Source organism: Scyliorhinus torazame, chromosome 12, assembly GCF_047496885.1.
Source record: "Scyliorhinus torazame isolate Kashiwa2021f chromosome 12, sScyTor2.1, whole genome shotgun sequence".
Lineage (NCBI taxonomy): Eukaryota > Metazoa > Chordata > Chondrichthyes > Carcharhiniformes > Scyliorhinidae > Scyliorhinus > Scyliorhinus torazame.
Window position 1 is genome coordinate 132,874,742 of NC_092718.1, and position 23,943 is coordinate 132,898,684.

Consider the following 23,943-nt stretch of genomic DNA (forward strand, 5'->3'; position numbering starts at 1 on the left):
GTCCCAGGTTCGATTCCGGCTTGGGTCACTGTCTGTGTGGAGTCTGCACATCCTCCCAGTGTCTGCGTTGGTTTCCTTCGGGTGCTCCGGTTTCTTCCCACAGTCCAAAGATGTGCAGGTTAGGTGGATTGGCCATGATAAATTGCACTTAGTGTCCAAAATTGCCCTTAGTGTTGGGTGGAGGTGTTGACTATGGGTAGGGTGCTCTTTCCAAGAGCCGGTGCAGACTCGATGGGCCGAATGGCCACCTTCTGCACTGTAAATTCAATGATAATCTATGATTAATCTAGGACAAAGGTTCGGCACAACATCGTGGGCCGAAGGGCCTGTTCTGTGCTGTATTTTTCTATGTTCTATGTTCTATCTCTGATAGAGAGTGACTGTTATATTTAATCAGTGACTGTGCACTCACCCCTATCGCTGATAGGGAGTGACTGTTATATTTAATCAGTGACTGTGCACTGACCCCTATCTCTGATAGAGAGTTCCTGTTATATTTAATCAGTGACTGTGCACTGACCCCTATCTCTGAGGGTGACTGCTATATTTAATCAGTGACTGAGCACTGACCCCTATCTCTGATAGAGAGTGACTGTTATATTTAATCAGTGACTGTGCACTGGCCCCTATCTCTGAGAGTGACTGTTATATTTAATCAGTGACTGTGCACTGACCCCTATCGCTGATACAGAGTTACTGTTATATTTAATCAGTGACTGTGCACTGATACCTATCTCTGATAGAGAGTGACTGTTATATTTAATCAGTGACTGTGCACTGACCCCTATCACTGATAGAGAGTTACTGTTATATTTAATCAGTGTCTGTGCACTGACCCCTATCGCTGATCGAGAGTTACTGTTATATTTAATCAGTGACTGTGCACTGACCCCTATCGCTGATAGAGAGTTACTGTTATATTTAATCAGTGACTGTGCACTGACCCCTATCTCTGATAGAGAGTGACTGTTATATTTCATCAGTGACTGTGCACTGACACCTATCTCTGATAGAGAGTGACTGTTATATTTAATCAGTGACTGTGCACTGACCCCTATCTCTGATAGAGAGTGACTGTTATATTTAATCATCGACTGTGCACTGACCCCTGTCGCTGATAGAGAGTGACTGTTATATTTAATCAGTGACTGTGCTCTGACCCCTATCTCTGATAGAGAGTGACTGTTATATTTAATCAGTGACTGTGCACTGACCCCTATCTCTGATAGAGAGTGACTGTTATATTTAATCAGTGACTGTGCACTGACCCTAATCTCTCATAGAGAGTTACTGTTATATTTAATCATTGACTGTGCACTGACCCCTATCTCTGATAAGAGTGACTGTTATATTTAATCAGTGACTGTGCACTGACCCCTATCTCTGATAGAGAGTTAATGTTATATTTAATCAGTGACTGTGCACTGACCCCTATCTGTGAGTGACTGTGCACTGACCCCCATGTCTGATAGAGAGTGACTGTTATATTTAATCAGTGACTGTGCACTGACCCCTATCTCTGAGAGTGACTGTTATATTTAATCAGTGACTGTGCACTGACCCCTATCTCTGATAGAGAGTTACTGTTATATTTAATCAGTGACTGTGCCCTGACCCCTATCTCTGATAGAGAGTTAGTTATATTTAATCAGTGACTGTGCACTGATCCCGATCTCTGATAGAGAGTGACTGTTATATTTAATCAGTGACCGTGCATTGCCCCCTATCTCTGATAGAGAGTGACTGTTATATTTAATCAGTGACTGTGCACTGACCCCTCTCTCTGAGAGAGAGTGATTGTTATATTTAATCAGTGACTGTGCACTGACCCCTATCTCTGATAGAGAGTGACTGTTATATTTAATCAGTCACTGTGCACTGACCCCTATCTCTGATAGAGAGTGACTGTTATATTTAATCAGTCACTGTGCACTGACCCCTATCTCTGATAGAGAGTGACTGTTATATTTAATCAGTGCCTGTGCACTGACCCCTTTCTCTGAGAGTGACTGTTAAATTTAATCAGAGACTGTGCACTGACCCCTATCTCTGATAGTGACTGTTATATTTAATCAGTGACTGTGCACTGATCACCTTCTCTGATCGCGAGTTGCTGTTATATTTAATCAGTGAGTGTGCACTGACCCCTATCTCTGATAGAGAGTGACTGTTATATTAAATCAGTGACTGTGCACTGAACCCTGTCTCTGATAGAGAGTGACTGTTATATTTAATCAGTGACTGTGCACTGACCCCTATCTCTGATGGAGAGTTACTGTGATATTTAATCAGTGATAATGCACTGACCCCTATCTCTGATAGAGAGTGACTGTTATACTTAATCAGTGACTGTGCACTGACCCCTATCTCTGATAGAGAGTGACTGTTATATTTAATCAGTGACTGTGCACTGACCCCTATCTCTGAGAGTGACTGTTAGATTTAATCAGTGACTGTGCACTGACCCTTATCTCTGATAGAGAGTGACTGTTATATTTAATCAGTGACTGTGCACTGACCCCTTTCTCTGAGAGTGACTGTTATATTTAATCAGTGACTGTGCACTGACCCCTATCTCTGATAGAGAGTTACTGTTATATTTAATCAGTGACTGTGCACTGACCCCGAGAGTAGTGGGGGCATGGAATGCACTGCCTGTGGAAGTTGTTGAGTCGGAAACATTAGGGACCTTCAAGCAGCTATTGGATAGGTACATGGATTACGGTAAAATGATATAGTGTAGATTTATTTGTTCTTAGGCCAGCACGGTAGCATTGTGGATAGCACAATTGCTTCACAGCTCCAGGGTCCCAGGTTCGATTCCGGCTTGGGTCACTGTCTGTGTGGAGTCTGCACATCCTCCCCGTGTCTGCGTGGGTTTCCTTCGGGTGCTCCGGTTTCCTCCCACAGTCCAAAGATGTGCAGGTTAGGTGGATTGGCCATGATAAATTGCCCTTAGTGTCCAAAATTGCCCTTAGTGTTGGGTGGAGGTGTTGCTATGGGTAGGGTGCTCTTTCCAAAAGCCGGTGCAGACTCGATGGGCCGAATGGCCTCCTTCTGCACTGTAAATTCAATGATAATCTATGATTAATCTAGGACAAAGGTTCGGCACAACATCGTGGGCCGAAGGGCCTGTTCTGTGCTGTATTTTTCTATGTTCTATCTCTGATAGAGAGTGACTGTTATATTTAATCAGTGACTGTGCACTCACCCCTATCTCTGATAGAGAGTGACTGTCATATTTAATCAGTGACTGTGCACTGACCCCTATCTCTGATAGAGAGTGACTGTTATATTTAATCAGTGACTGTGCACTGACCCCTATCTCTGATAGAGAGTTACTGTTATATTTAATCAGTGACTGTGCACTGAGCCCTATCTCTGACAGAGAGTGACTGTTATATTTAATCAGTGACTGTGCACTGACCCCTATCTCTGATAGAGAGTTACTGTTATATTTAATCAGTGACTGTGCACTGACCCCTATCTCTGATAGAGAGTGACTGTTATATTTAATCAGTGACTGTGCACTCACCCCTATCGCTGATAGGGAGTGACTGTTATATTTAATCAGTGACTGTGCACTGACCCCTATCGCTGATAGAGAGTTAGTTATATTTAATCAGTGACTGTGCACTGATCCCGATCTCTGATAGAGAGTGACTGTTATATTTAATCATTGACCGTGCATTGCCCCCTATCTCTGATAGAGAGTGCCTGTTATATTTAATCAGTGACTGTGCGCTGACCCCTATCTCTGAGAGAGAGTGATTGTTATATTTAATCAGTGACTGTGCACTGACCCATATCTCTGAGAGTGACTGTCATATTTAATCAGTGACTGTGCACTGACCCCCATCTCTGATAGAGAGTTACTGTTATATTTAATCAGTGACTGTGCACTGACCCCTATCTCTGAGAGTGACTGTTATATTTAATCAGTGACTGTGCACTGATCACTATCTCTGATAGAGAGTGACTGTTATATTTAATCAGTGACTGTGCACTGACCCCTATCTCTGAGAGTGACTGTTATATTTAATCAGTGACTGTGCACTGACCCCTATCTCTGAGAGTGACTGTTATATTTAATCAGTGACTGTGCACTGACTCCTATCGCTGATAGAGAGTGACTGTTATATTTAATCAGTGACTGTGCACTGACCCCTATCTCTGATAGAGAGTGCCTGTTATATTTAATCAGTGACTGTGCACTGACCCTATCTCTGTGAGTGCCTGTTATATTTAATCAGTGACTGTGCACTGACCCTATCCCTGAGAGTGACTGTTATATTTAATCAGTGACTGTGCGCTGACCCCTATCTCTGATAGAGAGTGACTGTTATATTTAATCAGTGACTGTGCATTGACTCCTATCTCTGATAGAGAGTGACTGTTATATTTAATCAGTGACTGTGCACTGACCCCCATCATTAGAGTGACTGTTATATTTAATCAATTACTATGCACTGATCCGTATCTCTGCTAGAGGAGTCATTGTTATATTTGGGGAACGGAATTATTGATGAAGTGTCTTGGATAACCACAGGACATCGTTGTTGTTCGATAGGCTGCAGGTCCATCTACCCCTCGATTTAAAATTCTCATCTTTGTGCTGAATTACCTCCCGACGGTCCTCTGCGCCCCCAATGTCCCTTGCCACTCTTAATCTCTGGAATCTCCTCCAGTCCGACAAATTTCATCCTCAGTTCAAATGTATTCATAGCTGCAACCTTCATTATCGCTGTCACCACCTGAAGCTCTGGCCTAAGACTTCCTGATATTCCTTCTGAGGTGATGTTAAAGTGCGTTCTTAAACCGTTGCAGTCCCTGTGGTGCAGGTATACCACCATAACTGAGGGTGGGAGTTCCAGCATTTTAACCCAGTGACAGTGAAGGGACAAATAAAAATCCTGTCCATATCTACCGTCATGCCCTGCAAGATTTTCTTAAGTTTCGATGAGATCATGTTATGGAGTTTTATTATTCTGCATCTTCGTATTTCGTATTTAAATCTATTGCTGATGTCATCAGAAAGTGCCATGATGTCAATCATTGTTGCTGTTACCTGTGTATATTCGCATTTAACTACCGTTAGTTCTAATTTTTAAACTTTTTCGATCAAAAAGAATTTTCCATTTTTACAACTTTATAACAAAATGTACATTGACCGTTATTTAAACAATATATTAAACTAACAAGTGCAGAAAAAGAACAAGAAAAGAGAAATAATAATACTGAAAAAGTAAATATAAACTAGGATGGAAAGAAAAAAGAAAAAACAAACAAACACCGAATACACCCTCCCACCCCCCCCCCCCCCCCCCCCCCCCCCCCCCCCACGGGTTGCTGCTGCTGTCTTTCCTGTTTTCCCTTATCGCTCTGCGAGATAGTCAAGGAACGGTTGCCACCGACTGGTGAACCCTTGAGCCGAACCTCTTAATGCGTATTTTATTCGCTCCAATTTTATAAACCCTGCCATGTCCTTTATCCAGGCCTCCACGCCCGGGGGTTTGGCTTCTTTCCACATAAGTAGAATCCTTCGCCGGGCTACTTGGGACGCAAAGGCCAAAACATCGGCCTCTCTCGCCTCCTGCACTCCCGGCTCTTCTGCAACCCCAAATATAGCTAACCCCCAGCTCGGTTCGACCCGGACCCCCACCACCTTTGAGATCACTCTTGCCACACCCACCCAGAACCCATGCACTACCGGACACGACCAGAACATGTGAGTGTGGTTCGCCGGGCTTCCCGCGCACCTCCCGCACCTATCCTCCACTCCAAAAAATCTACTCAGCCATGCTCCCGTCATATGCGCCCTGTGTAGAACCTTGAATTGGATCAGGCTAAGCCTGGCACACGAGGACGAGGAATTTACCCTACTTAGGGCACCTGCCCACAGCCCCGCCTCAATCTCTTCCCCCAGCTCCTCCTCCCATTTACCCTTCAGCTCCTCTACCATCGTCTCCCCCTCGTCTCTCATTTCCCTGTATATATCGGACACTTTACCTTCACCGACCCATGCCCCCGAAATTACTCTCTCCAGTCCCCCTCTGTCCCTACTGCGCTGCAGGAACCCCCTCTTTACCCTCGGGGTCTTTCCAGCCCACACAAAGCTCATAACACTCCTGTCCACTTTCTTGAAAAAGGCCTTTGTAATCAGTATGAATAGGCACTGAAACACGGAAAGAAACCTCGGGAGGACCACCATTTTAACCGCCTGTACTCTGCCCGCCAATGACAGGGGCACCATGTCCCACCTCTTAAAGTCCTCCTCCATCTGCTCTCCCAGTCGCGTCAGGTTAAGTTTATGCAAGGTTCCCCAGTTCCTGGCCACCTGGATCCCTAGATATCGAAAATCCCTTGCTACTCTCCTCAGCGGTAAATCGTCTATCCCCCTGCCCTGTTCCCCGGGGTGCATCACAAAACGTTCACTCTTTCCCATATTCAATTTATATCCTGAGAACTCTCCAAACTCCCCGAGTGTCTGCATTATCTCTGGCATCCCCTCCACTGGGTCCGCCACATATAGCAGCAAATCATCCGCATATAATGACACCCGATGTTCCTCTCCTCCTCTGAGCACCCCCCTCCACTTCTTAGAGCCCCTCAGCGCTATGGCCAATGGCTCGATTGCCAACGTGAACAGTAACAGGGACAGGGGGCACCCCTGTCTTGTGCCCCTATGTAATTGTAAATAGTCGGATCGTTGCCTGTTTGTAACCACGCTTACCACCGGGGCCCCGTACAGGAGCTGAACCCATCTGATGAACCCCTCTCCAAATCCAAATCTCTTCAGTACCTCCCACAAATAGTCCCACTCCACTCTATCAAATGCCTTCTCTGCATCCATCGCCACCACTATCTCCGCCTCCCCCTCCGGTGGGGGCATCATCATCACCCCCAGCAACCTTTGTATACTGGCATTCAATTGCCTCCCTTTAACAAACCCTGTCTGGTCGTCATATACCACCCCTGGGACACAGTCCTCTATCCTTGTCGCCATCACTTTGGCTAGTAACTTGGCATCTACATTTAGGAGGGAGATGGGCCTGGATGACCCGCACTGCAGCGGGTCTTTGTCTCGTTTCAGGATCAACGATATCGTCGCCTCCGACATTGTCGGGGGTAGTGTCCCCCTTTCCTTAGCCTCATTGAAGGTTCTCGTCAGGAGTGGGGCCAGTAAGTCCACATATTTCCTGTAAAATTCCACCGGGAACCCATCTGGTCCCGGGGCCTTTCCTGCCTGCATGTTCCCAATTCCTTTAATCACCTCCTCCACCTCAATCTGCGCTCCCAAACCTGTCACCTCCTGCTCCTCAACCCTCGGGAACTCCAGCTGGTCCAGGAAGTGTATCATTCCCTCTTTCCCCTCCGGGGGTTGGGACTTATACAGCCTCTCATAAAATGACTTAAACACCCCGTTCACCCTCCCCGCTCTCTGCTCCATCCTTCCCTCCCCGTCCCTAACTCCTCCGATCTCTCTCGCCGCCTCCCTCTTCCTAAGTTGTTGGGCCAGCAATTGGCTCGCCTATTCCCCATATTCATATTGTATTCCCTGTGCCTTCCTCCACTGCGTCTCCGCCTTACCCGTGGTCAGCAGGTCAAACTCCGTCTGTAGTCTCCGTCTTTCCCTGTATAACCCTTCATCCGGGGCCTCCGCATATTGCCTATCCACCCTCAGAATCTCCCCAATCAGTCTCTCCCTTTCTTTTCCCTCTTGTTTCCCCCTGTGGGCTCTTATGGAAATCAGCTCCCCCCTAACCACCGCCTCCCATACTATTCCCACCTGGACCGTTCCATCATCATTGACCTCTAGGTATCTTTCAATACATCCCCTCACCCTTCCACATACCCCCTCGTCCGCCAACAGTCCCATGTCTAATCTCCAAAGTGGGCGCTGCTCCTTCTCCTCTCCTAGATCCAGATCCACCCAATGTGGGGCGTGATCTGAAACGGCTATAGCCGAATATTCCGTTCCTACCACTTTCGGGATCAGCGCCCTTCCTAGGACAAAAAAGTCTATCCGGGAGTATACTTTATGGACGTGGGAGAAGAAGGAAAACTCTTTACTCCTCGGTCTAGCAAATCTCCAGGGATCTACTCCTCCCATCTGCTCCATAAACCCCTTCAGCACCTTGGCCGCTACCGGCCTCCTCCCGGTCCTAGATCTGGACCGGTCCAGCCCTGGGTCCAGCACCGTGTTGAAGTCCCCCCCACATTACCAAATTTCCCATCTCTAGGTCAGGGATGCGCCCCAACATACGCTTCATAAAACCCGCGTCATCCCAGTTCGGGGCGTATACGTTCACCAGCACCACCGCCTCACCTTGCAATCTGCCACTCACCATCACGTACCTGCCCCCACTGTCCACCACTATGGTCTTAGCCTCAAACGATACCCGGTTCCCCACCAGTATTGCCACCCCTCTATTTTTCGTATCTAAGCCTGAGTGGAATACCTGTCCCACCCATCCTTTCCTTAATCTGACCTGATCCGCCAATTTCAGGTGCGTCTCCTGAAGCATAACCACATCCGCCTTCAGTCTCTTTAGGTGCGCAAATACCCTTGCCCTCTTAATCGGCCCATTCAGCCCTCTCACGTTCCACGTGATCAACCGGGTTGGGGGGCCCTTCACCCCACCCCCATCGTCGACTAGCCATCCCCTTTTTTAAACCAGCTCCTCACCCGGGTCCCACGCACCCGTTTGTCCCCCAGACGTCGCCCTCCCGTCCCGACCATCCCATCCCGTATCAGCTCCCCCTTACCCTCAGCAGCAGAAACCCAGTTAAGCCCCCCCCCCCGCTAGATTCCCTTCTAGCTTGATTGCTCCCCCCATATTGCTTCCGAGAGTCAGCAAATTCTGGCTGACCTCGGCTTCCCCCGTTTACCCTTGGCCTCCCTGCGTGTGAGGCCCCCTTCCTTCCTGCGCCCACTTTTCCCGCCGCAATTTCCATAGCGCGGGAAAAATCCCCGCGCTTTCCTCTCGGCCCCGCCCCTAGTGGCGCAGCTCCCTCTCCCCTTCTCTACCGGCGCCCACATTTCTTCGTGTGTGTCCCCCCACTCGGAGGGGGGGGGGGGGGGGGGGGGGGGGGGGGGGAGAAAAAAAATTCTCCCGGCTTAACATTTTTACAGATAAACCCTCCCCCTCTCCCCCCTTTGCATTTCTTTGCCACCACCTCGCTACTTCTTTCCAAACATCAATTCCTCAAATCTAGTCCAACTTCTCTTCTTGAATAAATGTCCACGCCTCCTCTGCTGTCTCAAAGTAGTGGTGTTTGTCCTGGTGTGTAACCCACAGTCTTGCCGGCTGCAGCTTTCCAAATTTTACTTTCGTCCTGTGGAGCACCGCCTTGGCCCGATTGAAACTCGCCCTCCTTCTCGCCACCTCCGCACTCCAATCTTGATACACGCGGATCACCGCGTTCTCCCACCTGCTACTCCGTGTCTTCTTAGCCCATCTCAGGACCATCTCCCTGTCCTTGTAGCGGTGGAACCTCACCACTATTGCTCGCGGTATTTCCCCTGCCTTTGGTCTTCTCATGAGGACCCGGTATGCTCCCTCCACTTCCAGGGGGCCCGTTGGGGCCTCAGCTCCCATTAAAGTATGGAGCATCGTACTCACATACGCCCCAGCATCAGCCCCCTCTGTCCCTTCGGGAAGACCCAAAATCCTTAGATTCTTCCTCCTCGAGCTATATTCCAGGGCTTCCAGCCTTTCTATGCACCTTTTATGTAGTGCCTCGTGCGTCTCAGTCTTCACCACCAAGCCCTGTATCTCGTCTTCATTCTCGGCTGCCTCTGCCTTCACTCCATGGAGCTCCATCGCCTGGGTCTTTTGCGTCTCCTTCAATCCCTCAATCGCCAGCAACATCGGCGCCAGCACCTCTTTCTTGAACTCCTCCACACATCGTTGGAGGAACTCCTGCTTTTCCGGGCCCCATACCATCTGGACTCCCTCAGCCGCCATCTTGCTTCTCCCTTCTCTTCTTTGCCGTTGCTCCAGAGGATCCTCCGCAATCTGGCCACTACTATCGCTTCTTTCCATCCACACCCGGGGGGGACTCCTTCCTTTGTCGCCTCACACTGGGTTTGGCCGTAAAAAATTTCCGTTGGGGCTCCCGATAAGAGCCCAAAAGTCCGTTGAAATGGGAGGTGCCGAAACGTGCGGCTTAGCTGGTCATCGCCGCAACCGGAAGTCGTTAGTTCTAATTTTGTTCAGTTACTGTAATTGCGATGTTGACCTGACTGCTCCCTCTGTACGAATACAGCAAACCATTTTTACTCCTGCGCTCCAATCCCCTGGAAACAAAGGCCAATTCCTTAGCTCTCTGAATAAGAGTCAGAGAGACTCGCAATGGTAACTCGGTTTCACTTTCCACAGATGCTGCCAGACCTGCCCAGCTTTTCCAGCACTTTCGACTTTGATTTCAGATCTCCAGCTGCCACTGAATCTCTCTCTTTAGCTCTCTCAACACCATAAAAATCCCTTGAAATCTACCTTATTCCCAGGTTTCAGTCCCCTGTTGTATTTTGGCATTTTGTTTGACATCACTTGTGAAACACAGTGGAAAATGTTCTGGTGATATAGCTGATATATCAATGCAATCTGTTGTTGTTGCTCTGGAGCAGTATACTGTATATTACTTACCGTCATCGACGATTACACAGAAGAGAGTGTCCAAATCGCCTTTGTTGATAACAGTCTGGAAAGGGGTGTTGCTGGTGAATATAACCGATTCCTCGACACAAACCTGGCTGACAACCCTGGAGTGAGAGAAAAGAGACCAATGGTTGGATTGGATTGGATTTGTTTATTGTCACATCTACCAAGGTACAGTGAAAAGTATTTTTCTGCGAGCAACTCAAACAAATCATTTAGTACATAAAAAGAAAAGAAAATACATAATGGGGCAACACAAGGTACACAATGTAAATACATAGACACTGGCATCTATGAAGCATACAGGATTGTGACCAGTTGGGACGGGCAACGGAAGAGGGTTAGTTAGTAACGAGGAGCTGAGGTCAGACAGCACTTTGGCACAAATAGCCCAGCTCTGAGGTCATCACTAAAATGCCAAGAATGAAGGATCCTGGAATCTGGGAACAGGAGGAGGCTCATTCAGCCCCCTCGAGCCTGTTACACAGAAACAGGAGGAGGAGGCCCATTCAGTTCCTCACAAGCCTGTTACACAAGAACAGGAGGAGGCCCATTCAGCCCCTCGAGCCTGTTACACAGGAACAGAGGAGGTCCATTCAGCCCCTCTTGAGCCTGTTACACAGGAACAGGAGGAGCCCTATTCAGTTCCTCACAAGCCTGTTACGCAGGAACAGGAGGAGGAGGCCCCTTCAGCCCCTCTCGAGCCTGTTACACAGGAACAGAGGAGGCTCATTCAGCCCCTCTCAAGCCTGTTACACAGGAACAGGAGGAGACCCATTCAGCCCCTCTCGAGCCTCTTACACAGGAACAGGAGGAGGCCCATTCTGCTCCTCTCGAGCCTCTTACACAGAAACAGGAGGAGGCCCGTTCAGTTCCTCACGAGCCTGTTACACAGGAACAGCAGGAGGCCCATTCAGCCCCTCTTGATCCTGTTACACAGGAACAGGAGGAGGCTCATTCAGTTTCTCACAAGCCGGTTACACCGGAACAGGAGGAGGCCCATTCAGTTCCTCACAAGCCTGTTACACAGGAACAGGAGAAGGCCGATTCAGCCCCTCTCAAGCCTCTTACACAGGAACAGGAGGAGACCCATTCAACCCCTCTCGAGCCTGTTACACAGGAACAGGAGGAGGCCCATTCTGCTCCTCACGAGCCTGTTACATAGGAACAGGAAGAGGCCCATTCAGACCCTCTTGAGCTTGTTACACAGGAACAGAGGAGGTCCATTCAGTCCCTCTCAAGCCTGTTACACAGGAACAGAAGGAGGCCCATTCAGTTTCTCACGAGCCTGTTAGACAGGGACAGAAGGAGGCCCATTCTGCTGCTCTCTAGATCCTGTTGCACAGAAAAAAGAGCAGGCCCATTCAGCCCCTCTCTCTCGAGCCGGTTACACAGGAACGGGAGGAGGCCCATTCAGCCCCTCTCTCGAGCCGGTTACACAGGAACAGGAGGAGGCCCATTCAGCCCCTCTCGAGCCTGTTACACAGGAACAGGAGGTGGCCCATTCAGCCCCTCTCTCGAGCCGGTTACACAGGAACAGGAGGAGGCCCATTCAGTCCCTCTCGAGCCAGTTACACAGGAACAGGAGGAGACCCATTCTGCTCCTCTCTCGAGCCTGTTACAGAGAAACAGGCGGCTATTCCACCCCTCAAATCTGCCAGACAGGAACAGGAGGGGGCCACTGAATCCTCTGAGTATGTTTTATAGGTTTCTGGGCAGCTATTCAGGGATTGAGTAAAATAAAAGATCTGCCAACTATCAGAGAAGGCGAAATGCCGGAATGTATTATTAAGGACATGATAACCGGGTACTTGAAAATGATAATATTATTATGCAGTATCAACAGCGATTTCTTGTGGGGAAAATTATGGTTGATAAATGTAATGAACGGTATGCTGAAGATTTAAGGACAAGGAGAAACCAGCGGATACAGTGTATTTGGATCTTCAAAGGGCATTTGATAAGTGCGAGACAAAAAGAGATGCAGGGACAAGATGCAAGAGTGACTCTATTGGGCCTGGGTGAGATCAGGCTAGCAGAATTATGGAAAGGTTTAGTCTCCTTACCTAATACTTGCCCAGAGAGAGTGTAAGAATCGTAGAATTTACAGTGCAGAAGGAAGCCCATCGAATCTACACCAGCCCCCAAAACCTAAGCCCTCACCTCTATGAAGCAAAAGTTCTAACCACTGTGCTACCATGCCGCAATGGTCTAATCCCGAGGACGTCCTGTCCAGCATGATCGAGTACAGGTTCCCTTATTTGAGGAAAGCAGTGGTATTGGAGGCAGTTCACAGGAGGTCCACTAGGTTGATTCCAGAGAATAGGCATTTGTCATTTGAAGAGAGATTGAACGGTTTAGGCCTATAGTCTCTAGAGTTTAGAAGAATGAGGGGAGATCAAATTGAGATATACAAGATGATAAACGGTATGGATAAAGTATTCATGGAGCAGATGCGTCCTCCTGTGGGGCATTCTAGAACGCGAGGTCATAGTCTCAGGATAAGAAGTAGAAAACTTATAACAGAGCTGAGGAGAAACTACATCTCCCAAAAGTTTGTGAATCTGTGGAATTCCCTACCCCAGAGTGCAGTGGATACAGGGATAGTGAGTAAATTTAAGGAGGAGTTAGACAGAGTTTTAGACACCTGGCTGCTTCAACCGCTGGCTCCTGCCATTAACTGCTTCATCTCACTGAACTGGACACAATGTCTCGAATCAACTACTCCGCAGGGAGCCCTCTTAATATAAACAGAAATAAGACCATAAGGCATAGGAGCAGAATTAGGCCACTTGGCCCATCGCATCTGCTCCGCCATTAAATAATGGCTGATATTTTTCTCATCCCCATTTCCCTGCCTTCTCCCCATAGCCCCTGATCCCCTTATTAATCAAGAACCTATCTATCTCTGCCTTAAAGACACTCGGTGAATTGGCCTCCACAGCCATCTGCGGCAAAGAGTTCCACAGATTCACCACCCTCTGGCTGAAAAAATTCCTCCTCATCTCTGTTTTAAAGGATCGTCCCTTTAATCTGAGATGGTGTCCTCTGCTTCTAGTTTTTCCTACAAGTGGAAACACCCTCTCAACGTCCACTCTATCCAGGCCTCGCAGTATCTTGTTCGTTTCAATAAGATGCCCTCTCATCCTTCTAAACTCCAACGAGTACAGACCCAGAGTCCTCAAACGTCCCTCATACGACAAGTGTAGTCACAATGTTGGGGATTTACTACAGGCCTCCCAACAGCCAGCGGGAGATAGAGCAGCAGATAGGTAGACAGATTTTGGAAAAGAGTAAAAACAATAGGGTTGTGGTGATGGGAGACTTCAACTTCCCCAATATTGACTGGGACTCACTTAGCGCCAGGGGCTTAGACGGGGCAGAGTTTGTAAGGAGCATCCAGGAGGGCTTCTTAAAACAATATGTAGACAGTCCAACTAGGGAAGGGGCTGTACTGGACCTGGTATTGGGGAATGAGCCCGGCCAGGTGGTAGAAGTTTCAGTAGGGGAGCATTTCGGGACCAGTGACCACAATTCAGTAAGTTTTAAAGTGCTGGTGGACAAGGATAAGAGTGGTCCTAGGGTGAATGTGCTAAATTGGGGGAAGGCTAATTATAACAATATTAGGCGGGAACTGAAGAACCTAGATTGGGGGCGGATGTTTGAGGGTAAATCAACATCTGACATGTGGGAGGCTTTCAAGTGTCAGTTGAAAGGAATTCAGGACCGGCATGTTCCTGTGAGGAAGGAGGATAAATACAGGAATTTTCAGGAACCTTGGATAATGAGAGATATTGTAGGCCTCGTCAAAAAGAAAAAGGAGGCATTTGTCAGGGCTAAAAGGCTGGGAACAGACAAAGCCTGTGTGGAATATAAGGAAAGCAGGAAGGAACTTAAGCAAGGAGTCAGGAGGGCAGAAGGGGGTCACGAAAAGTTATTGGCAAATAGGGTTAAGGAAAATCCCAAGGCTTTTTACACGTACATAAAAAGCAAGAGGGTAGCCAAGGAAAGGGTTGGCCCACTGAAGGATAGGCAAGGGAATCTATGTGTGGAGCCAGAGGAAATGGTCGAGGTACTAAATGAATACTTTGCATCAGTATTCACCAAAGAGAAGGAATTGGTAGATGTTGAATCTGGAGAAGGGTGTGTAGATAGCCTGGGTCACATTGAGATCCAAAAAGACGAGATGTTGGGCATCTTGAAAAATATTAAGGTAGATAAGTCCCCAGGGCCTGATGGGGTCTACCCCAGAATACTGAAGGAGGCTAGAGAGGAAATTGCTGAGGCCTTGACAGAAATCTTTTGATCCTCACTGTCTTCAGGTGATGTCCCGGAGGACTGGAGAATAGCCAATGTTGTTCCTCTGTTTAAGAAGGGTAGCAAGGATAATCCAGGGAACTACAGGCCAGTGAGCCTTACGTCAGTGGTAGGGAAATTACTGGAGAGAATTCTTCGAGACAGGATCTACTCCCATTTGGAAGCAAATGGACGTATTAGTGAGAGGCAGTATGGTTTTGTGAAGGGGAGGTCGTGTCTCACTAACTTGATAGAGTTTTTCGAGGAGGTCACAAAGATGATTGATGCAGGTCGGGCAGTGGATGTTGTCTATATGGACTTCAGTAAGGCCTTTGACATTGTCCCTCATGGTAGACTAGTACAAAAGGTGAAGTCACACGGGATCAGGGGTGAGCTGGCAAGGTGGATACAGAAATGGCTAGGTCATAGAAGGCAGAGAGTAGCAATGGAAGGATGCTTTCCTAATTGGAGGGCTGTGACTAGTGGTGTTCCGCGGGGATCAGTGCTGGGACCTTTGCTGTTTGTAGTATATATAAATGATTGAGGAAAATGTAACTGGTCTGATTAGTAAGTTTGCAGACGACACAAAGGTTGGTGAAACTGCGGATAGCGATGAGGACTGTCCGAGGATACAGCAGGATTTAGATTGTTTGGCGACTTGGGCGGAGAGATGGCAGATGGAGTTTAATCTGGAAAAATGTGAGGTAATGCATTTTGGAAGGTCTAATGCAGGTAAGGAATATACAGTGAATGGTAGAACCCTCAAGAGTATTGAAAGTCAGAGAGATCTAGGTGTACAGGTCCACAGGTCACTGAAAGGTGCAACACAGGTGGTGAAGGCAGTCAAGAAGGCATACGGCATGCTTGCCTTCATTAGCCGGGGCATTGAGTATAAAAATTGGCAAGACATGTTGCAGCTGTATAGAACCTTAGTTAGGCCACACTTGGAGTATAGTGTTCAATTCTGGTCGCCACACTACCAGAAGGATGTGGCGGCTTTAGAGAGGATGCAGAAGAGATTTACCAGAATTTTGCCTGGTATGGAGGGCATTAGCTATGAGGAGCGGTTGAATAAACTCGGTTTATTCTCACTGGAACGACGGGGGTTGAGGGGTGACCTGATAGAGGTCTACAAAATTATGAGGGGCAGAGACAGAGTGGATAGTCAGAGGCTTTTCCCCAGGGAAGAGGGGTCAATTACTAGGGGGCATAGGTTTAAGGTACGAGGGGCAAGGTTTAGAGTAGATGTATGAGGCAAGTTTTTTACACAGAGGGTGGTGGGTGCCTGGAACATGCAACCGGAGGAGGTGGTAGAAGCAGGGACAAAGAACAAAGAACAAAGAAATGTACAGCACAGGAACAGGCCCTTCGGCCCTCCAAGCCCGTGCCGACCATACTGCCCGACTAAACTACAATCTTCTACACTTCCTGGGTCCGTATCCTTCTAAAGAACAAAGAAATGTACAGCACAGGACGATAGTGACATTTAAGGGGCATCTTGACAAATACATGAAAAGGATGGGAAGAGAGGGATACGGACCCAGGAAGTGTAGAAGATGGTAGTTTAGTCGGGCAGCATGGTCGGCACAGGCTTGGAGGGCCGAAGGGCCTGTTCCTGTGCTGTACTTTTCTTTGTTCTTAGTTCTTGTTCATTCCAGGGATCATGCTTGTGAACCTCCTCTGGACCCTTTCCAAGGCCAGCACATCCTTCCTTAGATATGGGGCCCAAAACTGCTCACAATACTCCAAATGGGGTCTGACCAGAGCCTTATACAGCCTCAGAAGTACATCCCTGGTCTTGTATTCTAGCCCTCTTGACATGAATGCTAACATTGCATTTGCCTTCTTAACTGCCGACTGAACCTGCACATTAACCTTAAGAGAATCGTGAACAAGGACTCCCAAGCCCCTTTGTGCTTCTGCTTTCCGAAGCATTTCCCCATTTAGAAAACAGTCTATACCTAGATTCCTCCTTCCAAAGTGCATAACCTCACACTTTTCCACATTGTATTTCATTTGCCACTTCATTGCCCACTCTCCTAACTTGTCCAAGTCCTTCTGCAGCCCCCTTGCTTCCTCAATACTACCTGTCCCTCTGCAGATCTTTGTATCATCTGCAAACTTAGCAACAGTGCCTTCAGTACCTTCATCCAGATCATTAATGTATATTGGAAAAAGTTGTGGTCCCAGCACAGGCCCCTGAGGCACACCACTAGTCACCGGCTGCCATCCTGAAAAAGATCCCTTTGTCCCCACTCTTTGCCTTCTGCCAGTCAGCCAATCCTCTATCCATGCCAGGATCTTACCCTTAACACCATGGGCTTTTAACTTATTTAACTGTCTCCTGTGCGGCACCTTGTCAAAGGCTTTCTGGAAATCTAAATAAATCACGTCCACTGATTCTCCTTTGTCGAACTTGCTTGTTACCTCCTCACACTTTTACGATGCTCTAATTGCACCTGTGGCTCCCAAAATGCAAACCAGAATTTTTAAAAACATGACAGCAGCGGTCATACACACACTAACCCAGGCTTTGAACCATTACTGCCCCAAATACATATAGTACAAATATTGGAAATTCCTGCATTCACCACACCCCGATAACATTTTATCCCCTTGTTAATCAAGAATCTATCCAGCTCTGCCTTAAAAGTAGTCAATGATTCTGCTTCCACCGCCTTTTGAGGAAGAGAGTTCCGGAGACTCATGTTCCTGTGAGAGAAAATAATTCTCCTCATCTGTTTTAAATGAGTGACCCCTTATTTTTAAATCATGACCCCTGGTTCTAGATTTTCCCTCTTCACATCCACCCTGTCAATATCCCTCACAATCTTAAAGGTTTCAATCAAGTCACCTATCACTCCTCGAAGATAAAAGCAATTATAAGAACATAAGAACTAGGAGCAGGAGTAGGCCATCTGGCCCCTCGAGCCTGCTCCGCCATTCAATGAGATCATGGCTGATCTTTTGTGGACTCAGTTCCACTTTCCGGTCCAAACACCATAACCCTTAATCCCTTTATTCTTCAAAAAACTATCTATCTTTATCTTAAAAACATTTAATGAAGGAGCCTCTACTGCTTCACTGGGCAAGGAATTCCATAGATTCACAACCCTTTGGGTGAAGAAGTTCCTCCTAAACTCAGTCCTAAATCTACTTCCCCTTACTTTGAGGCTATGGCCCCTAGTTCTGCTTTCACCCGCCAGTGGAAACAACCTGCCCATATCTATCCTATCTATTCCCTTCATAATTTTATATGTTTCTATAAGATCCCCCTAAATTCATCCTTCTAAATTCCAAGGACTACAGTCCCAGTCTACTCAACCTCTCCTCATAATCCAACCCCTTCAGCTCTGGGATTAACCTAGTGAATCTCCTCTGCACACCCTCCAGCGCCAGTACGTCCTTTATCAGGTAAGGAGACTAAAACTGAACACAATACTCCAGGTGTGGCCTCACTAACACCTTATACAATTGCAGCATAACCTTCCTAGTCTTAAACTCCATCCCTCTAGCAATGAAGGACAAAATTCCATTCGCCTTCTTAATCACCTGTTGCACCTGTAAACCAACTTTTTGCGACTCATGCACCAGCACACTCAGGTCTCTCTGCACAGTAGCATGTTTTAATATTTTATCATTTAAATAATAATCCCTTTTGCTGTTATTCCTACCAAAATGGATAACCTCACATTTGTCAACATTGTATTCCATCTGCCAGACCCTAGCCCATTCACTTAACCTATCCAAATCCCTCTGCAGACTTCCGGTATCCTCTGCACTTTTTGCTTTACCACTCATCTTAGTGTCGTCTGCAAACTTGGACACATTGCCCTTGGTCCCCAACTCCAAATCATCTCTGTAAATTGTGAACAATTGTGGGCCCAACACTGATCCCTGAGGGACACCACTAGCTACTGATTGCCAACCAAATAAACACCCATTAATCCCCACTCTTTGCTTTCTATTAATCAACCAATCCTCTATCCATGCTACTTTACCCTTAATGCTATGCATCTTTATCTTATGCAGCAACCTTCTGTGTGGCACCTTGTCAAAGGCTTTCTGGAAATCCAGATATACCACATCCATTGGCTCCCCGTTATCTACCGCACTGGTAATGTCCTCACAAAATTCCACTAAATAAGTTAGGCACGACCTGCCCTTTATGAACCCATGCTGCATCGGCCCAATGGGACAATTTCCATCCAGTTGCCTCGCTATTTCTTCCTTGATGATAGATTCCAGCATCTTCCCTACTACCGAAGTTAAGCTCACTGGCCTATAATTACCCGCTTTCTGCCTACCTCCTTTTTTAAACAGTGGTGTCACGTTTGCTAATTTCCAATCCGCCGGGGCCACCCCAGAGTCCAGTGGATTTTAGTAAATTCTCACTAGTGCATTTGCAATTTCCCTAGCCATCTCTTTTAGCACTCTGGGATGCATTCCATCATGGCCAGGAGACTTGTCTACCTTTAGCCCCATTAGCTTGCCATCACTACCTCCTTAGTGATAACAATCATCTCAAGGTCCTCACCTGCCATAGCCTCATTTCTATCAGTCACTGGCATGTTATTTGTGTCTTCCACTGTGAAGACTTACCCAAAAACCCTGTTCAGTTCCTCAGCCAGTTCCAGGGAGCTAACGTTTCGAGTTTGGATGAGTCTTTGTCGAAAGAACGTTAGCTCCCTTTTCTCTCCACAGATGCTGTCAGACCTGCTGAGATTGTCCAGTATTTTCTCTTTTTGTCTCACTCTTGTAAACTCCATTGGATACAAGCCTATCCTGTCCAATCTTTTCTTATAAGACGACCCGCCCATTTCAGATATTGGTCAAGTAAACCTTCAGTGAAATGCTTCAAACACATTTACATCTTTCCTGAAATAAGGAGACCATACTGTAGACAATACTCCAGATGTGGTCTCACCAACGCCCTGTACAACTGAAGCACAACCTCTCTACTTTCATATTCAATTCCCCTCACAATAAACAAAAACTTTCTCTTCGCTTTCCTAACTACTTACGGTGGCACGGTGGTTAGCACTGCTGTGTCACGCGCCAAAGCCCCAGGTTCCATCCCGGCCCTGGGTCACACTGTCTGTGTGGAATTTGCAAATTCTCCCCGTGTTTGCATGGGTCTCACCCTCACAACCCAAAAATGTGCAGACTAGGGGGATTGGCCACACTAAATTGCCCCTTAACTGGAAAAAAAAAGAATTAAGCCCTCTAAATTTATTTTTAAAGCTACTTGGTGGCCCAGCACACTCGCCTTTTGTGTTTCATAACTGCCCCCTGAAATGTCACTCGGTTCCAGGGCAAATAAAGATGGGTCCCTGCTAGCAATGCTCCCATTCCATGAAGGAGCTTTTTTTAAAAAGAGGTTACCGAGAGGTTACGGACTAAGGAGGGATATGAACACAGGGTGGAGAATACAATCAAAGACACTTACGGTTGACTGCCACGCAGACAGGAAGAGAAGGCACCAATGTCGACGGAGGAGCAGTCACGGTCACAGCAGCAGTTCAGTTCACAGACTCCTTCAGCGAGGTCACAGGTACAAATGGGAACAGCTGGAAGGAGATAGCGAGAGAGAGAGATCATAGTAGAGTGTAGACAATCCCAAAGAACATCCCCCAACACATTCCCAATCCACAATTGCTTATTCATATACCAAAAATCAATCGGCAAAAGTTTGGCAAGGCAGGTGAGATTGTTTAACAGAGTTGTGACAATTTGGAACACTTGGTCTGAAAAGAGAGCAACAGAATAAAATGTCACTTGTTGAAATTGTAAACTTGACGTACGATTTAGCAGGAGTAAGCCACTCTGCCCCTTGAGCCTGGAGAAGGTGAAGGGGAAGGGGTACAGAGCAGGGAATGGGACTTATTATGATAGCTCTTTCAAAGAAAATAACAGAGGTAGGCTAAATAGCCTCCTTCTGCACTCCATCAGTCATCGATTCAATGTCAATCTTGGGCTGTGGCTCATGTTCTGTTTTATGGAACTGATGAAAACCAAGCTGCACTAGCACATTGGCGCTGCTAGACCAGAAATTCAAAGTGACTGCCTCCTGGTCGGTCTTCTTCTCTGGTATCGTGATCCGCTCCTTCATTCGCTCCATCCCAATTCCCTCTCCTGTGTCAGAGATCACTAGATTTCTGGTCAGGGCTTCAGGAATATCGAACATGTGGGGTGGGCTTGAGAGTGAATGAATGGCCTCCTCCTGTGAAAAGGATGCTGCCTCTTGTCAGAGAATCTAGAACTAGGGGCCACTGTATAAAAATAAGGGGTCGCTCATTTAAGAGAGGGTGATGAGTCTCTGGAACACTTTTCCTCAAGAGGCAATGGAAGCAAAGTGTTTGAATATTTTAAGGCAAAGCAAGATAGACTGTTGATTCACAAGGGATGAAAGGTTATCCAGGGATACAGGAAATGCAGGGTTGAGGTTAAAATCATATTAGCCATTAATGTATTGAATGACGGAGCAGAGTCAAGGGGCCGAGTGATCTACTCCTGCTCCTAATCCATGTTAGTATGTTATCCCAACGTTACCTGTTGTCAGGCTTTTTGCTGTCACATGATCGGGGCTTCCAGGATCAGGAGTCCTGGGGTCAAATCCCCCAGGGTCAGGGCTTCCAGTGCTAAGGGAGCGGATGTCAGGGGTCCCAGGGTGAAGTGAGCTGGGGTCAGGGATCCTGGGGTGAAGGGAGCCAGGGCCAGGGGTCCCAGGGTGAAGGGGGCTGGGATCAACGAAGCCAGGTTCAGGGGTCCCGGGGTGATGGGAGCCATGGGTACCAAGGTGAAGGGTGCCGGGGTCAGGGGTCTTAGGGTCAGGGGTACCAAGGTGAAGGGAGCCAGGGTGAGGGGTCTCGAAGTGAAGGGTGCCGGGGTCAGGGGTCTCGGGGTCAGGGGTACCAAGGTGAAGGGAGCCGGGGTGAGGGGTCTCGAAGTGAAAGGTGCCGGGGTCAGGGGTACCAAGGTGAAGGGAGCCGGGCTGAGGGGTCTCGAAGTGAAGGGAGCCGGGGTCAGGGGTCTCGGGGTGAAGGGAGCCGGGGTCAGGGGTCTCGGGGTGAAGGGAGCCGGGGTCAGGGGTCTCGGGGCCAGGGGAGCCGAGGTCAGGGGTCTCGGGGCCAGGGGAGCCGGGCTCAGGGCCTCGCTGTGCGGCTGAGGAAGATGCCGAGAGCAGCAGAGAGAGAATCAGACACCGAGAAACAAACATGCCGACAGAGAGCAACATCCGGGAAAGTGAGAGGGGAAGCGTCATTAACATCCGGGAGAGTCAGCCCGTTACCCTGGAAACAACGCGCCAGTGACGCCAACACGCTGAGGGAATGGTCCAGAAAGAGATCAAGGCAGAGTGCGAAAGAAAGAGATAACAGGATAGAAAGAGAAATAAAGAGGCATAAAAAAAAGAGATGTAGAGTAGTAAAAGAATAGAGAGCAAGAGATAAAGAAAAATGGAGAGAGCGAGAAGAAGAAATAAAAAAGTGAGGAGAGAAAGAAAGGAAACGAGAATAAAACAGAGAGTGGAGTCAGAGATGGAGAGAGTTGCAACACCCTGGACAAGTGCTCAGTCAGTTCCAGCCCCACTCGTCCTGGAGGCACAATACAGGCGAAGCAACCGATAATTCTCATAGAAATACCCCAAATCTTTGGCTGGCCAATAATTACAATCACCAGGTGTATATGTTTAAACACAATCACTATTTACTTATGATTAGAACACATGAAATATACAGCTGCTTAACGTCAAGCTAATAGCCGACCCTCCTTTCAACTGCCCCACTCTCTACCCACCCACACACACAAGGCAGGCAAACATGGGTGAAAAGGGGCTACATAAGGGGTGAGGTCAAATGATAATGGACAGCAGGGTGGCACAGTGGTTACCACTGCTGCCTACAGCTCCGAGGACCCCGGTTCGATCGCAGCCTGGGTCACTCTCCATGTGGAGTTTCCACATTCACCCCCACAACCCAAAAAGATGTGCAGAGTAGGTGAATTTGCTTTCTAAATTGCCCCTTAATTGGAAAAAAACAATTGGACATTCAAATTTTTATTTAAAAGGTCAAATGATAAGAGACCTTGCTTCAGATGATGAGTTCTTCAGTGAACTTTCATCACAGTAATGGCATGGTTTAAAATCTCTGGTCTACAGCCCGTAACGATCTTCCTTACAGTTAGCAATATTTTACTCACAGCTTTTCCAGGAGAGGCCTCTGGCTTCACATCAATGTGTTCTGCAGAGGGAGGGTTACCAGACTCTGATATTGCTTGCATCAGCCCTTTTCTGCAGAGAGCTGGTTGGTTGCCAAAGTGACCTTTTGGTGAGAATTTGCTGGTTATTTCTGGAGAAAATAGAGCGGAGAAAATGGAGGGTTTCTCCCTCAGCTGCCAAGAAGCGAAACTGAAAGTTCTTTCGGTCTCTGAACCATTTCAGTGGGAACATAACCAATCACCACCTGTTGCCGGACAGAACGCCATCTTTTAGGCAGATTCATTGGCCACCAGGCACATCAATCCAGGTCATCACCGATGTCACTCCAAAACAGCACAACGTTCTGTATCTTCCTGTTTGAATTAGAGATGCAGCCTGCTTTGCTTTGTCTTAAAGTCACAAGTCCAATAAATATCCATGCATCAAAAATGTGACAATAGAAATAAAAGAAAGGGACAATAAGGGAACAAACAGGAAGGACCCTTCTAAGAGAAAGAGAGAGCATGAGAAAAAGAGGGGAGAAAAAAAGAAAGGAAGATCGAGAGAAAAAGAGAGGAGAGAAAAAGGAGAAGAGAGAGAACAGAGAAAGAAGGAGGAGAGCAAGAAATAAAGGGAGAAAAAAGAAGGGAAATTCAAAGAGAAGAGAGACAGAGGAGAGCAAGAGAAAGGGGGGAAGAAAGAAAGAGAGGAGAGAAAGAGAGAAGAGAAAGGGAGATGAGAGAAAGATAGAAGAGTGAAAGACGACTTCTGGTGACAGTGATGTAC

At 47.5% G+C, this 23,943-nt stretch overlaps 1 protein-coding gene across 2 annotated transcripts in view; it reads right to left on the reverse strand.

Annotated features, from left to right (window-relative positions):
- Positions 1 to 22,202, reverse strand: part of LOC140386607 (tectonic-3-like) — an 894,865-nt gene extending 872,663 nt beyond the window's left edge. For both annotated transcript variants that reach the window (XM_072469084.1, XM_072469083.1), the window contains exons 1-3: positions 21,513 to 22,202; positions 20,410 to 20,530; positions 10,653 to 10,768 (exon numbers count right to left, since the gene is read on the reverse strand). In XM_072469084.1, the coding sequence (XP_072325185.1) occupies positions 10,653 to 10,768; positions 20,410 to 20,530; positions 21,513 to 22,197 (922 nt within the window). In that variant the 5' untranslated portion in view covers positions 22,198 to 22,202. The remainder of the gene's footprint in view (positions 1 to 10,652; positions 10,769 to 20,409; positions 20,531 to 21,512) is intronic.
- Positions 22,203 to 23,943: the final 1,741 nt, after the last annotated feature.